We start from the raw sequence: 16,503 nt of genomic DNA, 5'->3' as shown, positions 1-16,503 counted from the left end.
CATTTGTTCATTACAAAAATAAGTAACACAAACATAAATACGCCTATTTTTATTGCTCCTTGCATCCTTTTTTGTTGTTGTTTGATTCTCTTCTTTAGTAGCTTCATTTCCTCCTTCAAGTTTACATTACTTGCCTCGTCTTCCTCTACTTGTCTCACAATGGAGTTATGGTCAATAATACCAACACACCACCTAAAAGTGTTGCAATCATCGCACTTGTAGTACAATCTTTCTGGATTCATTGAGGAATTCGAGCTCCGGATTGCAAATTTTTTCCTACATTTGCAAGTTCTATTAGGAACTCTAATGCATGAGGATTCTAAGTAACTAGAAGTGTGAGATTGTGAGCTCATGAGTATTATTTGAGTTGGATTGAAAAACTATACTTTGGATGAGGAGGGAGCAAAATACCAAGAGTAGGACTACTTTTATAGCAATCCCAGGTATTGCAACGGTCAAAAAAAGTAATCCAGTTTAAAAAAAACTAGCCGTTATCAAAATTTGAACATATTAGTAAAACCTCAGGGGTATTTCGTGAATTAAAGATTGAGGTTAACGGTCATGTAACGCCGTTCATTATTAATGGCATTCTGGTCATTGCTTGCAAACATCAGGGGTACCTAGTGCATTAGTTTAAAGTTAGGGGTACCCCATGAATTTTGTTAAAGTACAGGGGTACCTGGTGAAAAAACCGTAGAATATATTTCATTTATTGATATTATGATTTAAAAAGATAATACTAAATATTCCTTGGTCTATTGATTATGATTTTAGTATATATACTTGAAATCACGGGATCAAATATGTAATTTCTAAACAAAGTCTTATAAAAGACCGTCTCGACGAGTTTGTTTTTCCTCTAATTCTTAGCCTCGACCTTTATTTATGATTTTATGGTTGGTAATTGTGATTCTGGCTATTAGTTACTGTTTTCTGATAAATAGTTATGATATTTGGGTATTTAGTTATTATTGTTTTTTACACTGAAAACGCACAAAACTCATATTATCTATCGCAATTTCACCACCTTGAATCTCTCCAATGGCGAAAATGTTGAAGAAATTTCAACACTTCTCAAACACAACAACTGGGAAATTTTAATGGGTTCTTCAAACATCATTAAAAAGCTAAACCCATATATTATTCAATATGTTCTTTATCATAATCAGTTTTTTGATCCAATTAAACTTCTGTGTTTCTTCAACTGGTGACATTCTGAATTGGGTATTCATCAATAGTTATTTTCTTTTCTCAATTTTGGTTGTTCTTCTTTGATATAGTGATCAATGTTTGTAAGAAAAAAGGGTTTCTTGCTAATGTGTTTTTGTGTGTTAAAGATGGTGATTTTTGTCGTAGTTTGATTTGTTGCAATTCTTTGTTGTCTGACTTATCTAAGAAAAGCATGATGGGTTTGTTTTGGAGGGTTTATGATAGAATTAGTGCATTAGTTTTTTTGAGAAAGACATAATTATTTATGCGTGATATTTGAGTTATGGCCAACAAAATGCATTATAATTTGATTTTTATGATATAACAAATATACTTCAGTGCTTAACTAATATACTTCAGCGTTTAACTAATATACTCCAGCGATTAACTAATATACTCCAACGACTAACTAATATAGTTCAACGCTTAACTAATTCATCCAGAATCAATTTAAGGCTAGCATAACTAATAGGTGCAAACGCTTAACTAATTCAACGCTTAACTAACTTGAAAATAAATATGGTCAAAGTAAGTTAAACTGTATCGATTAATGTGAGGTGAAGATGGTAAAATCTTTAATTTAACGAGAATACGCTATAAAAAATGCGATGAAACATACAATTATGAATTAGGATAGTACAAAATATCATATAAGACCAAGTGATCAAAGTTAGCCTATTCGCGAACTCGGTCGGTAAAATGCTCAGGATTTGACAAGTTTTTTTGAGCCTGGTTTTCGGGCACAACCAATTTTTTCTGTTTTGGGACGAGTTTTGGGTAATCGTAAAATGGTTTTTGGTCAGATTTGGGTTGAACAAATTTCGTCATGACAGTACTTGGGTTAGCTCGAAAACAGGCTTTGGCCACAAGAACAGGCCTGCATTTCATTTTGCCCCGACAAGAGGGCAATTTTTTTGGACGACCCAACACGAATCCGACCGGCCTCCCATTTGATCACCTCTATGATGATTTATAGTAAGACAAGAGTAATTTGCTATGCTAAAGGACTAAAGGAGTCACTCACAGACAATAAAAACGACCCTTTTAAGATATAAGATGACCCTTCTATCAAATGTGACCTATTTAATTTATAGAGTAATATATTGATATCTTTTAGCTTACAAAATTATACTCCTTTCGTCCCATAATATAGTGCCTGTTTATTTTTTAGGGTAATGTTATATGTAGCCCTAAGGGCTACATATAAGCATTAAATACATTTCTTTAAATGGAAACAATTTAAGAATTTAAGACATATTTTCACATCAACTGAGGTAATAAATGCTTGATTCAATATTTTATTTCCATTTTAAACACCTTATACATAGCCCTAAGGGCTACGTATATCATTTTCCTATTTTTTATACATTCTCTAACATGGACCTTTGACTTCATCTTCAATACCTTATCGAGACGAATCTAACAACATCCCACATAAATTTGTTTTCTTGTATTAACAATTTTAAAAGTTTGACCCACCTAAAATGAAATAAGCACTATATGCAACAGAAAGAGCCTTTTAGAAAGATAATTTTACCAAGATGTTAATACTTCTATTAAATTCTGATGGAGATTTCAGATTTTTATGATTGTTACTCGGCCCGGCCTTAATGAGTAGTGCGATGTTGGCGTAATATGAAAGAAAAAAAGGAAGAAGATGGAAACATCAAACATTGCTGTATTTGCGGTAGTAGCACTAGCAAACCATGTCTCTCTACTCTCTCACCTGGATAATCACACCAGCCATTAATCATAATACTTTCTCCATTTCGTTTTAAAATATTTATTTGTTGTATTTAAAACGGAATGGAGGAAGTAATTACAAATCACAAGGGTTTTAGCGGGGAGAAGGAGAGATAGTGAGGGAAAAATAAAACCATGGACTCCGACATCGATAAGCGTGCCAAAGGTACTTTTTCAATTTTCTCATTTTCAGTTTTTTTTTTTTTTTTTTTTTTTTTTTTTTTTTTTTGCTTTTTTGTTTTTTTGCTTGATTTTGATTTTTGTATTCTCTAAATTATTGTTACGATTGTTGCGAGTGTAGATCTTCTCTCAAAGGATTACGTCTTAGATGAGAAATTTACCATTTCATCATGCAGCGAAACTGGTGTGGTATGATTTTATTTCCTGCGAGCTGTTGTTAATGTTGTTGCGTTTGATTTGTAATATGATTTCATTGATTGGCGGTGTTTTTCGATTTTGTTGATATTTATTGCAGTTTTTATGATGTTGAAATTGATCTGATGCAATTGCATTTTAAGTATTCACTAGATTCAGGTTATTTATTCAATTTCTTATGTTTTTGGATGATTTTTTTGTAGCAAAATACTGCTATTTGGTAAGAAGTTCTCAACATGTGAGTTTTAATTTTATTGAGATCCAATTATGTGGTCATTTTAAAACTTGTTCCTTATTGGATAATAGCAAGGAAGATAACTGTCTCATAAGCGTAGTGAGTTACTTAGTCTGTTGCCATTTGGTTAATAGGACGTCGAGTGGGCTTGGAATTGATAGGACGTAAAACATTTTCCTGAAAAACTATTTTCCTTTATTTCCAATTTTACATTGTTTGTTTTCGTTAATCGAATTTATTCTTGTAATTTTTTCATGATATTGGATCTCGTTTTAAGCCTAGTTCTCCTTATTTAACCGATATATAATCGTTCAGATGCATGCGAGTGAACATTAGTATGCTATGGTAGTATGCTTTGAAATGGCTACACTTTGCCATAATAATTTCGGCATTAGCAGAGGAGTTTTACTAGGAGCATGATTAGGTGCTGTGATCTGAAAGACTATTACTAGGATAGTTTGTTGTTTTTTGGATTTCTGCATGGGAGAAGTTTTTAAATGGTTAAGCACTATGTGTGAGTGTTGTGTGACTACTTAATTGTTTTGTCATGGATAGAGAGGTAGTAGTCAAACAAGATGCATATCACAGAAAAAAATTAACTTTGACGTACAGATTGTTTGTAATTGCAATTTTACTTCCATAAGGGGAGTTTGTAGCCTTTGTGATGGATGAACATAAGCAATCTTGAGTTTTTTCTTGTGTTCGTCTACTATTGAGCCTATACACCCCTATATACTCAATTTAATACTAGGTTTAATAGGGGGATCTATGACCTTGTTGAGTCTTAACTTATATTCACTCTATGTTCCCTGATGATTATTAATATAATTGCTACAACTTACCATCTTTGGTATCTTGATGGCTGAATGTTGGCTCTATTTGTAGTTTTGGCTACTGATATTTTCCTTGATCTTTATCTATCTTTATGAACCATGTGTGAAAGTAACATTCTAATTTGAAGTTCAAGTAAAAACAATACAGGGCTGCTTCTTATTAGGAGTACAGCAAACCAGGAGAACTTAGATCTTTATCATGTAGTGTCCATTATTAATAGATTCGTTAAAGATAGATTTGTTTGTAAAAGATTGAAACTACCTTCTCCATCCTAACAAGAACCGTGTGTGTAGGAAAGTCGAATGGATAATTGTTATATAGAGGTCAAACTGCTATTTATTTGGTCTCCGTAAATAATACCTGGGTAGCCTTTCTATCACAGGAGATTTTGGTGCCCAAAAAGTCTCCATTGCTGTTGAGGCTGGTTGTCTTAGTATTTTCGATGGTTTGTGGAATCTACATTTGTTCTGTCTGTCTCAAGCAATTTAGCATCGGTAATACTACCTCATTCCTAGATGTTCAAGTGAGCGACAAGCCGTGCTTAAGGCCAAATCTTGAAGATTGGGAAGCTCCTTTTTGTGCATTACCCTAAACCTGTTACTTATAGCAGGTAGTCCCTGATTCTATCTTTTTTCTTATAAGAAATGCTTCCTTTTTAGGTTTTTAATTCGACTTATTTGCTAGTTTGTTATTAGGGCAGAATGTGCATGTCATCCAGTTCGGTACTTTGCCATATTGTCTACTCAAAGATCCGGTAGTGGATGGTTTGAGACCTTGCTGAATAGTCACATGAATGTAAGCTCAAATGGGGAGATATTCTCAGTCAAAGTTAGAAGAGCTAACATTTCAACTATTGTGGAGACTCTTGACAAGCTTTACAATTTGGATTGGCTCAGCAGTGCTTCAAAGAATGAATGTACCACAGCAGTAGGCTTGAAATGGATGCTAAATCAAGTGAGTACTAGATTTCGTTTACCTCTCTTTTCTTTCAAGTTTAGAATATGCTGTTTTTAATCATTTGGCAATTCCTTCGCGAACCTGTTTTGCCTATCTACAATATCACTTTCAAATCCAAGATAGTTGTCACTTCGAAAAAGCATGTGTTCTGAGAATAAGAAATGTTGCAAGTGAATGTATGACACAAACATATACTGGTAAATTTTAGTACAAGCTGCCAATTGTTTTCCACAGTTCAGAATTGGATAGTGTGACTGTCTGACTGTTATTTTTAGAGTGGCATATCTAACTTATCAGGAACCAAATATTTCCCTTTAAGCTTAGATCTTGATGATTCTATATCGATACTATTTGTATCTAAGTTCTAGGCTTTTAGCTTAATTGTTCTACCATTTGCTGGATTCATTCAAGCATGCATCAGAGTCCCTTACTGAAAAGGACAAAAGGCAGATGTGTTTATGTTACTTTTCCTTTACTTGAGCCTCGTTTGTATTTTTTTGTTCTCTAGTCATGTAAAACTTATGGAGATGATGCGTAAGCAGGGATTGATGTGGCATCATGAAGAAATACTTGAATATTTCACCAAAAAAGGCGTTTCTGTAATTTTTCTCTTTAGAAGAAATCTTTTGCGACGAATGATATCAATACTTGCAAACACATATGACCGTGATTTTAAGCTGTTAAATGGGACACACAAATCCCATGTCCACTCACCCCATGAGGTATGCCTATATATTTCATCTGTTTCTACTTGCATTGACAGCCTTTTGTAACATTGGTAGATGGATAATTGTTGGATTGCTTGGTAACCTTTTGCAGGCTCAGGTACTGGCAAGCTATAAACCTTATGTTAATGCCACAACTTTGATCCCAGAGCTTAAGCAAGTTAAAAATATGGCAGCCAAAGCGTTGGGGTACTTCAATAGCACCCGACACATATTGCTTTACTATGAGGATGTAGTGAAAAATCGCTCTGTAAGTCGAATACTCCCAAAAGGATTTTTTGGTTCAACATTTGTCTTTGAAACTCAACACAGTAATTCTCTTTGTTTATTTCTTACAGAATTTATTAGAAGTTCAAGACTTTCTAAGGGTCCCAAGAATGAATTTAACAAGTAGACAAGTGAAGATACACAAGGGATCCTTGTCCGAACAGGTCGCAAACTGGGAAGATATTCAAAGGACTCTCAATGGGACCGAGTTTGAGGGATTCCTCCATGCTGATTATAGATTGTAGGCTTTCTGATGTCTCAGATGTATATAGCTTCTGATTCTAATCTCATTTGCCTCTTAATTTTTGCACTATTCTTAGGGAGGAAAATTTTTGGTAGCACAGATTTGGTTTCCAGATTTTATAGCTGTTTTACTACTCCGTCAAATGATTCATTCATTCTTCTCTCTCGGTAGTTCCATTCTATTGAGCATAAATTTTGGATGACATTTTATTGAACCAGATGAAGATACTTTCTCCTTCGAGTTTCTATCTTCGTTCTCTCTTTTATGTAAATGTCTTTTCCGAACGAATTTCGCCAAAAAATACTCCATATAAAACAACAGTTGCACTTGCACTACACCCAAAAGGTCTTGGGTTTAAATCTTGTGAAATGTGGTGTTTGGGGGTAGGGCTCTCGTTGATGTTGGAGTTTGATTTTTTTTTTTTTGGCATAGGATTCAACATTTATAGCTTTTGTAACTTAAGTAGTTAGTTAGTTTAATCAACATTAATTCTGTTTTACTTTAATATAATCTAGTACGTTTAAGTTTCCACGTTATTATATGTCTTACTTAAGCATGTTGCCTTGTATTTTCCTAATGGAAAGTACCGCAGTAACGCACCGACCAAAGGCTAGGACTTCCGCTGCTAATAATCAAGATTAATTTACCTAATAAAAATGCTTAGAAGTCGGGGCGTTACAATTTATTATGGGATGGAGGAAGAGGTTTATCGTGTTTAGCGGAATGGATGCAGATGCTGTGAGTATTCGTTTTTCTACCATCTTCGCCCCTGATTGCTCGTGGGAGGGAAGAACCCAATGATAAAATAGAGGGAGTCTTATATGAAACCTGTGCAACATGGAGAAGATGTGATTCAACCATTGAGTTCATGTCTTGTACTCTTCTTCTGGTCTGATCTAAGTTTAAGCTGTTAGTGAAAACTAACTCAAAAAAAGCAAAAGAAAAGAGAAGTCCTAGGCTGATGTTTAGGGAGTTAGTTGTAAAAATTTCAGGTGCATATTGATAGCCTGCCAAATGGGAAGCTAGAAGAGATTGCTTCCACATATTATGCCATATGTTTCTATGACACCCTAAACCAATGATTATTACAGCAATTCTTCCTCCCCTCCATATTTTCTTGCAGATTAAAACACTCAACTGAATGCCAGAAAAAACACAAACTTCTGGACTCTAAAACAGATTTTCTATTTACTATTCATATAATGGCTGAATTGGATGGCATGCAGCAAAACAAAGGAACACCCAGAACTATAGAACAACTTCTTCATTGTAATATTGTCTGCTATGTTATTGTTATATATAATGTTTACAATACAGGCCTAAAACTAGTAAAAGTCCCTATTATCCTTTTACATGCAATATTACTCTAATATTGTTGTTCTATATGTTGTTGTTCTATAGGTTGTTTTTGAGTTTAATTATTTTTGGAGGCATACTTTGATTTAATCTGGACTCTAAATCGATGCCTCTCTTAAATTGAAAGACAAATTTTGTGTGCAGCTGAGAGTCCAACATCATGGAATACGTCGGTGACAGGAAGAATTCATGAGGAAGATGACCATGGAAAGAAAATATCAGTTATTGCTAAAGTAAAAGAAAAGGCTAAGAAATGGCGACAAAGTTTAGCAAGAAAGAAATCTGGACATGACAGTAATAATACTAATACACCTTCATGGGGTGTTGCGTTGGAAGATTACGAAATCGTAGATGAACCTGAGAATCATGGATCTCTAGGTATTGAAATTCTAAACTTTTGATGTTTTAGATATATTCGTATGGGGGAGAATTAAGGATGCCAGATTTGTAGAAGAAATATAGAAATGTTAATCCTGTATGATTGAGTATATATGCATAGATATATTTGCTACTAGTAAATAATTAAGTGAATGAGTTATAAGTTCATTTATGGTAGTTGTGCAACAATTTTCAGTCAATCTCTAGCTTAGTAGATTTCAGGATTGAATCGGATGTCTCTGAGGTTCTTGGTTTCATGTATGTCTCTCTGCTCAAAGGTTTAAGACAATGCTAGGATAATATCTTTACATGTGTGCTCTTCATCTCATTAAGCTGATGCATCTAGGCTGCATTAGCGCATTCATCATTCGCAATCTCTGCAGTCAGTGGCTACTTGTGTCAGTAATTTCCTTACTCGAGCTTGTAATGTAGGATGATCTCTTTATTGCATGGTCTGATAACTTTAGCCTCCTTTTTAACGCTTCAAAGTTCATGAACCCCGCTCTTCAGTTAAAGGGGGATGCCATACCTCGTCCCTTCACTTATATAATAAAGATATTGGACATGGAGTGCGATTTCTCATGCATGGTGAGCATCATCTTTATTCCACGAAATTCAACGGATCAAAATTGTCCCCTTCCTGACAATTGACATAGCTTGATTAATGGTGGAAACCTTGCCTTGAAAGAGTTTCACACGAATGTAAGGGAAGATGATGTTTCTTTTGAAAAATGGCGTCAAAAATATAATTAGTAACATTTCTTTAGCATTTGTTGCAGTGTCATTTTTTTGTTTCTTTTTGTGAATATTTCAGTGATTCTATTGACAAGCTACTTTGTACCTCAGCATGTGAATCACAACTTACACCCAAAAGTTCCAAAGATCATACTCCCAGTCCCAGACGACGACAACAAAGAGCAAATTCATTTATGGGCAGCAATGTGAAATACCTTTCTGATAATCAGTTGAGAGAAAGACTTCCTACACTGAAAACAGCTGAACCTGTAATGGGTAAAAGCCACTCTGATCATCTTGCAGGACATCGTTCCTTATCAGGAGCGGACATAAACAAGAGTCCTCGAGCTGTGAGCTTGGGTAATCATTTAAGAGAAAACCATGCTAGTCCAAGCAAGTTCGCACTCGAGGCACTGATTGCTCAAAGGAATTCTTTTAAGCAGAAAGAGAAGCAATGTTTGCCTGATTTGACAACAGAAATTACGTCTACTGAAACCAGTATCAATGGAAAAGCCACAACTGAAGTTGTGATTGAGGAGAATAAAAGGGAGCTCGAGCCTCTTAATCCGAATGTTGATGAGGAGGAGGTCAAAAAACCTCATAGTCCCACCAAAACTACTGAAACTGAGAGTCTTTCTGAAAGCAGGAATGTGACAAAAGAGCAAGACCAGCAACAGTCTCCAACTACGAACACAACCATGACTGAGGCCGTGTCACAGAAGCTGGCACCAGCGTACACCACTGTTTCAGAAGCGACCTATAAGTTAACTTCCAAGCTCCCAAAATTGTCTACTACAAACCTTCCATGCACTCAACAAGAGCATAAATGGAACAAAGGTGTTTCAGTCAAAGAGTTCTTTAAAAATAAGCTAGAGCCTGGAGAAGATGAGAAGGCACTATCTCAGGTCATAACTGAGGTAATTAGTCCAAGGAGGTCTCCCAATGAAAAGGGTGTTGTAGAGAAAGTGAAAGCAGCTGTGACTATGTTGCTTCAGACCGAAGAGCCATCTTCGCCTTCATTAATGGAGAACTCTCAGATTCCAGTATCCACCAATGCTTATGAAGGTACCTTAATTTCTAGTATATTTTTCACATTGTAATCAGCAATGAGCTAATTGTTAATGAAGAAGCTAGGTATTGGTTCACATGAGAAACTAACACAAGTTTTTTTTTTTTTTTTTCTTTCCTATCTTAAATGCACATATTTGGCTCATCCTTGCTCTTACACTACAGTTGAGGAAGACCACCAGGGAAGGATATTGCAGGCTAATTAAAATTGCGCGCAATTTTTCAGCTTCTCTTCATCCTTTTGTGTGTGATGGGAAGTTGGAAAAAGGAGTTATTTCTTCAAAAGAAACACCATCTTTTTTTACTTGTTATTTCCATAATTTATAGAAGCTTACAATTTTGTTTTCCGGGGATATGTAATATATGAGATTAATGAATTGGAATATTCATTGGATGATGTGCTTGAAGGTCTATTTTATTTAATGGTTAATATTGATATGTGTTTGTTTCAGCATCTCCTCCATAGGATCATCCTGTGCTGGTGCTTGATCTGGATTTTGCCTCGTATTATAGGAAAAAGATGTTGAAGGTCTGCCATACCCACCCATGTTGATCTATTTACATTCATATTGACAAGATGAATTGCTGTAAAGACCGTGGTTTAGATCGGATTTCCCAAACTCTGTCATAATGATGTTGCCCCGAGATTTCACCTGATAATACTACTTACAGTCATCCCATAAGGGACATTCCTTTATCCTCTAATCGTACTCACTACACTTGAAACAACCGAAATTAGTAGCACTTACAAATGGTGATAGGTCATTCTTTTTAGACTTTGCGTAATTGTTTCATATCCAATTAGACGACCCAAACTTGGACTTGAAACTAGATTTTTTCATTTTTGACATACCTGAATCTAACATTAGTGTTATTTTATCATAGAACATATCTCTACCCAAATGTCTAATTCTAAGTTACCAGTGTGAGTTTCACACCCAACAAAATTCAATGTCCATGTGAGATATTGAGTTTGACACAGTAAAATTTGGTCAAAGTTCTGCCAAGGATAAAGAAATTTATCTATTGTAATACACTATACTCATTGTCTGAAAGAGTAGTAACTCTAGCCATTAGATGAGTGACAATACTCCCTATCCTTAACATGATTAATGGAAAGAGAACAAAACCACAAGCTAAACTCCCTCCCTGCATGTGCTCTTCTCCACTTGTAAGTCTTCAGGTTCCTTACCATTCCCAGCGCATTTGATGCCAATTTAGCCATCGACGACGCATTCCAATAGGTTATGTAAGTTCTATTGACTATCAACCTAGCAAGTAATATCAAACAATAATTGAACAACGAATAACAAAGTAATAAAAGACACACAACAACCTCGTCCTTCCAGCTTCAACCAGCAATAACACCTACTCCTTATTAAGTTTAACAAAATTTTCACTAGGAGGGATCCAATTGAAGGTGGACTCACATGGAGAGCTAGCTGGGCGAGAAAAGACATGTTGCGTCTATGTGCCTGCTCACCATAGTCGTGAACAAATCTGCATAAGCCTGCTGCAGTAGTGATAGAATATAAATCTATTCATGGGGCCTCAACCATCAGCTTAAGCTTTTGGTTGAGTTGGTCCTTTGACATGGTATCAAGTCCTTTGACAAGTCGCTTCAATGTTTGGCTGTAACACCCCCAAATTTCTCTCTTTTGGAAAACCCTTTTTAATATAAAACTCCTTGAGAAACTTGAGAGTATTACCGCCACGTGATAACGTTAAAGGCTTTAATACTAACTACTAACTGAACTTGAACTAATGCAGCGGAAATAACTTAACTAACTTCTCTTTATAAATATAAACTTTATTGTACAACTATGACAAAGGGAATAACAACTCCTTGACTACTTAGGATTCCTCACTAGCTCCCCCATATGAAGTATGCATCATATCAACCTGTAAAATCTGTTCACCAAAAGGGTCATCACAGGGACAAAGCCATAAAACAAAACAAAAGCGTGTCAGTAAAAATACTGAGTACATGTATATGCGGAATATTAAACACTTTATTTAATCAAACTTTTGAAATATTTAATTTCAAAAAACCTTTCTTGAATACTTGATAATACTTATATAATATAAAGTATATAACCTTGATAAAAATCCTTTTTCCTTGCCTAGGTACCTTGCCTAAAGTGTGCACACCCCCCAAGTTTAGTATTCCTTACTGAGTCTATTACGAGGGGTTACTACCTTGTCCACATGACTTATACAAAAAGTACGGTAAATAATATAATAGCTACCGTTCTTGCTAATAAATAACAAGTCGTGGCCTCTTTATAAATTGTGATCATAAAAGATCATATATCTAATAAAAATCCTTCTGAAATAATCCTCCTTTAAAAAGAATAATAATTCTTAAAACTTAGCCATATAAAGGCATAAATAAAATAACTTGCTCAAGGGTTAACCTTTGAAAAATAATAGTAGTTCAAAAACCTCCTTTTTAAATATGAATCAAAAGATCAAATTTCTTCTAAAATTTTTGAATATAAATTCAAAGATCAAACTTTATAAATATGTTATATGAAAGACATAATTCAAAGTTCATAAATAAATTTATAAACATACAAACATGTTCATATAAAACAGATGCAGTTCATAATAAAACTCATAAAAACATGTATTTCAATCCAAAATATTTTCCTAAAAACATGATACTACACTTGCAAAACAATTATTAAAGATCTACAAATACACGCACCTTGAATAATTAATAACTACTAGGGAGAAAAGAAAAGGTAGGCTAAGAGGGAGAGAGAGTTTAAACTTGAGAAAAGAGATTTATTTCTCAAATTTGGTGTGAAAAATATGATGGGTGGAGACCCCTATCTATACTAGTTGGAAAAGTAGAATCTGAATAGGATTAGGAAACTAAAAGATAGATTTAGGGAAAAAGATAAACTAATCTAGTTAGGATATAACTAATATTTACGCTTATCCAATTAAGATTAGAAAAGGATATAAATTATTCCATAATACGTAATTATAGAGGATAAAATAACTAAAAGATAGGTTAAAAGAAAAGATTACAAAAATTTGATAAACATGTAACTCACTGGCGTGAGTTATGAGTTTGCGGCAGAATTTTTTTTTTTCATTAAAATCTTTTTCTTTTTATAAACCTTTTTTTTTCTTCTTTAATTTTTACAAACCTTTTTGAAATTGTTTTTAAAATATTTTTAATTTTATTTTGAAACAACTACTTGAATGTAAAACTTAGGAAAGTTAGGCCCAAAATTCATTTGGGCTAAAATTCGTTTTAAATACCCAAAATCTTTCTTATAAAAGCCTTTCTAATAAATAATAAGCCTTTTTAGTAAATAAAATATTTTTCAAAAACTAAAACTTTTATAAAAATATAAATAATAACTTACTAAAAATACGGAGTATTACATTGACTCCCCATTTTCAGTCACTCCTGACCTGGATAAAGTAAACATTTATATTCTCACCAAACTAATACAATTTATTGTCTTCTAGGTACAAGGGTAAACAACTCAGAAGACAACAGACCTAAAGACCCACTGCCACCATACGAGAAATCCCCAACATATTGTTAGGATGAGGATTCGAACGCTAGGCAAAGTCTTAAAACCAGGGGTGGTACTCCATTGAGCTACCACCTCTCTCTCCTGGACCACTCAGTACTTGATTAAGAACTAAAACATGGGAACTAGTAAAACCAAAAGCAAAAGAAGTATAATATTGATGCAAAGCTCTCCAAAGTCCAAAGTATGTTAAAGGTAATGTAACTTCTAAAGATCAATAAATAGTTAACACAAAAAGACAAGTTATTATAAACCACTCACAAAACTAGACTATGTTAAGGAAACAGTGATCACTTTAATAGCTAAAAATGACCATTAAAATTTCTAAATTTGAAACATGAATTATAATTCAGCAACTAAAAGATAGGAAGGAGTAATAAAGATACCATTCACATCAATATAGATGATAGTACAAAGGAAAAATGCTCCAATATCATCATTAACCCTCCATCTTGGAAGCCTATCATCATTAAAAAAAATTGAGGATAATGTCTAGATGATTAATCCTGTAATTTTCATTTTCTCTATAATAAGCATATTGTATAAAAATCATCTAGACATTATCCTCAAATTCTTCTTAATAATGATAGGCTTCTAAGATTGGGAGCTTTCTTGGGTTGTTGATCACCTCCAAGCTTAATTGCACAAGGTATATATATATATATATATATATATATATATATATATATATATATATATATATATATATATATATATATTCATGTGATGGATCACTTTTAGTAGGATGGTAGGAGTAAGAGGAGTGATAAACTTCTAACAGGTATATATGTCGAACAATTTTGCGTAATAAATAGTATTCGAGTGTAAGCAAATAGCGTTTGTGCGATTTGTATCTATAAAGTAGCAAAATAAGGGGAAATAGCACAAACAGTATTTGTTATATATACAAACACGATTTATTATCTAACAAAAACATGTTAGCAGATATATCTACCTATTAAAAGTTTATATAGGAGTAACACTCATACACTCTACACTATCTCATGAGAGCTTTTAGCTCCACATACCTTGTTGGTGAGAGGATTTAACTCATTACCACAAACCTCAAATCATGCTAGCCTTTATATATTTGTTATGTTAGCTCAGCCATATGATTGTGGACACATGTTCTTCATTATCATGGATTATAATTATATCAGCTTGATTGCTTCCTTTTTCTTTGACTTGTACACATATATCATTTTTGTCCATGTTCTAGATGGTTTTGAAACTTATCCAAGCAATTTTTTTTTCTCATGGACAGTAATATAGATTATAATGAGTTTATAGGTAATTATGTAAAGAAAGTTTCGTACGTGTCAATGCAATATACAACTTACTTCCTCCGTTTCATATTACTCGCTACATTTCTTTAATTCACGGACTCTTAGGCAAATTTTTGGAGAAGAAAGATGTGGAAAGTAAAAAAAAAAGGGACTCGTGTAAGAGGAGATAGCTAGAGAGAGCTGATTGTCCAAAAAGGAAATGTAACAAGTAATGTAACGTTGGTTTTGCGGGGTGTGGATATTCAATTGTGTTGAGAGCTGATTGGCAGTGTCAGAATCTAAGCTTGTCTTAGGAACCTCAGAAGTCATCATACTATTTGTTGCTGTTCTTTTCAGTTTGATGTTTCTTTGGGTTGTGTAGCTTTTGGAATTGGGTTGTGTGGCTTTTGGAATTTGGGTTGTGGGTTTCATTGAATTTTTGCACCCAGAGTGGGCCCTAAGGAGATAGATGATTGTGGATTACTAATTTGTGCTATTCCAAAGTCCAAAAGCTTAAAACCATTGTTTCTAGGCCCAATATCTATATCTTCTTATATAAGGAATGACAATAGTACTTTTAAGAAAATTTTGTCAAAACTACCTAATAAAATCAACTTTTTGTGAAAACTACATAATAACAAAAAAAAGGTGTGGTTAAAAATTACCTAATAAAACATTTTAAGTTGTTAACCACTACTTTAAGTTATAATTTTATTATTTAGAGTTCACAATAAGCTTATATATGCATCCATATGTAAGTTAAAATTTTATTATTTCAATGAATTTTTTTACGTGATCATATTAGAATTAATGGTTTTTTCACTAGTTATCCATGTGGTATTTCAAAATTTATGGGGTACCTTACCCCTATTATTTGAAAACTGCACTAGGTACCAGTACTTTGGGGGTGATATGTACGAAATTCCCTTAATGACTAAGGGTGTCAAGTTTGCGTTAGTCATTAGGATTAATTAACTCTTCTAATCCTAATTAAATCCTTCGAAGGAGAGGTGGTACGGGTACCTCAGTAGATTGTTCAGGGTTCGAATCCTCATCCCAATAATATGTTAGGAGGAAGTATGTTTTTATCTTTCAAAGTGATCTCTTTCTCGCAGCTTTCATAAATTTCTGGTTGATCTTTGTTCTAGAAACTCAAGAGTCCGTTTTTGCCAGTACGCAATTACAGGAATTTAATATAATTCACCTTCTTCGTATTCTCAACAGAAATTTCAGGAAAATGGATATTAAAGGTGGAACTTTTTATTCTCCAATGAAATCTGAGGTGAGTAGAACTTTTTGATTTTGACAAAGATGTGAGTACTTTAATTATATTATACTCATGCTTTTCATTTTATAGAATTTAAAAATTGTTATGTTGATTTTGGTGAGTTTGAGGATTTCGTTTCGATTTCGCAAAGAAAAACATTTGGGTGGAAGTATGGAAAATGTTTGAGTAATTCTTAGGGTTGTCAACCCTCTTAAACACATTAGACTAAAATATTAATATGTATGTAATAAATGAGGAGAGGAGAGATATAAAAATAATGTTTTAATG

General features: G+C 33.8%; 1 protein-coding gene, 1 long non-coding RNA gene and 1 other non-coding gene across 4 annotated transcripts; 2 read left to right on the top strand and 1 right to left on the bottom strand.

Moving 5' to 3' along the window:
- The first annotated feature begins 2,788 nt into the window (after positions 1-2,788).
- On the top strand, positions 2,789-6,834 carry LOC104900068 (uncharacterized). Its single transcript, XR_008970325.1, has 7 exons — positions 2,789-3,118; positions 3,254-3,321; positions 4,779-5,006; positions 5,092-5,350; positions 5,896-6,075; positions 6,173-6,328; positions 6,417-6,834. It is a non-coding gene; the product is annotated as an uncharacterized LOC104900068 (transcript).
- Positions 6,835-7,312: 478 nt separating this feature from the next.
- LOC104900067 (uncharacterized) lies at positions 7,313-10,566 on the top strand. Its single transcript, XM_048648226.1, has 4 exons — positions 7,313-7,368; positions 8,073-8,323; positions 9,170-10,123; positions 10,292-10,566. The coding sequence occupies exons 1-4, from the start codon at positions 7,313-7,315 to the stop codon at positions 10,330-10,332; spliced, it is 1,302 nt and encodes a 433-aa protein (XP_048504183.1). The 3' UTR covers positions 10,333-10,566.
- Positions 10,567-11,113: 547 nt separating this feature from the next.
- Positions 11,114-14,330, bottom strand: LOC125499519 (uncharacterized). 2 transcript variants are annotated; one of them, XR_007276392.2, is made up of 3 exons: positions 14,070-14,319; positions 11,557-12,037; positions 11,114-11,397 (listed from the first exon to the last, which is right to left on the bottom strand). It is a non-coding gene; the product is annotated as an uncharacterized LOC125499519 (long non-coding RNA). The 2 variants fall into 2 exon arrangements; XR_008970326.1 differs by having other exon boundaries at positions 11,114-12,037; positions 14,070-14,330.
- Between the last annotated feature and the right edge of the window lie 2,173 nt (positions 14,331-16,503).

Source organism: Beta vulgaris, chromosome 7 (assembly GCF_026745355.1).
Source record: "Beta vulgaris subsp. vulgaris cultivar EL10 chromosome 7, EL10.2, whole genome shotgun sequence".
Lineage (NCBI taxonomy): Eukaryota > Viridiplantae > Streptophyta > Magnoliopsida > Caryophyllales > Amaranthaceae > Beta > Beta vulgaris.
This window is presented reverse-complemented; position numbering and strand designations above follow the sequence as displayed.

What these genes read in the sequence shown, in the direction of transcription:
- LOC104900067 (XM_048648226.1), top strand. Translation starts at nt 7,313, where the DNA reads ATGGATGCAGATGCTGTGAGTATTCGTTTTTCTACCATCTTCGCCCCT. An exon ending in ATCTTCGCCCCTGATTGCTC is followed by an intron (nt 7,369 to 8,072) that starts GTGGGAGGGAAG and finishes TTAAATTGAAAG; the next exon opens with ACAAATTTTGTGTGCAGCTG. An exon ending in TGAGAATCATGGATCTCTAG is followed by an intron (nt 8,324 to 9,169) that starts GTATTGAAATTC and finishes TTTGTACCTCAG; the next exon opens with CATGTGAATCACAACTTACA.